At 63.4% G+C, this 205-nt stretch overlaps 1 protein-coding gene across 1 annotated transcript in view; it reads left to right on the forward strand.

Moving 5' to 3' along the window:
- Positions 1-3: 3 nt before the first annotated feature.
- Positions 4-205, forward strand: part of LOC104081570 (transcription factor SOX-3-like) — a gene marked incomplete at its 5' end in the record, with an annotated part of 949 nt that continues 747 nt past the window's right edge. Inside the window, one exon of the mRNA XM_009584369.1 lies at positions 4-201. Coding sequence (XP_009582664.1) covers positions 4-201 — 198 coding nt within the window. The remainder of the gene's footprint in view (positions 202-205) is intronic.

Here is a 205-nt window from a genome sequence, read left to right on the forward strand (position 1 = left end):
GGCAACGCGGTGAGCAGCCCTGTCGGGGTGGGGCAGAGGATTGACACTTATGCCCACATGAACGGCTGGACCAACGGGGCTTACTCACTGATGCAAGACCAGCTGGGCTACAGCCAGCACCCGGGCATGAACAGCCCGCAGCTGCAGCAGATGCACCGCTACGACATGACGGGCCTGCAGTACAGCCCCATGATGTCCACGGCCC

This window comes from Fulmarus glacialis, unplaced genomic scaffold, assembly GCF_000690835.1.
Source record: "Fulmarus glacialis isolate BGI_N327 unplaced genomic scaffold, ASM69083v1 scaffold38978, whole genome shotgun sequence".
NCBI classification, from domain to species: Eukaryota; Metazoa; Chordata; class Aves; order Procellariiformes; family Procellariidae; genus Fulmarus; species Fulmarus glacialis.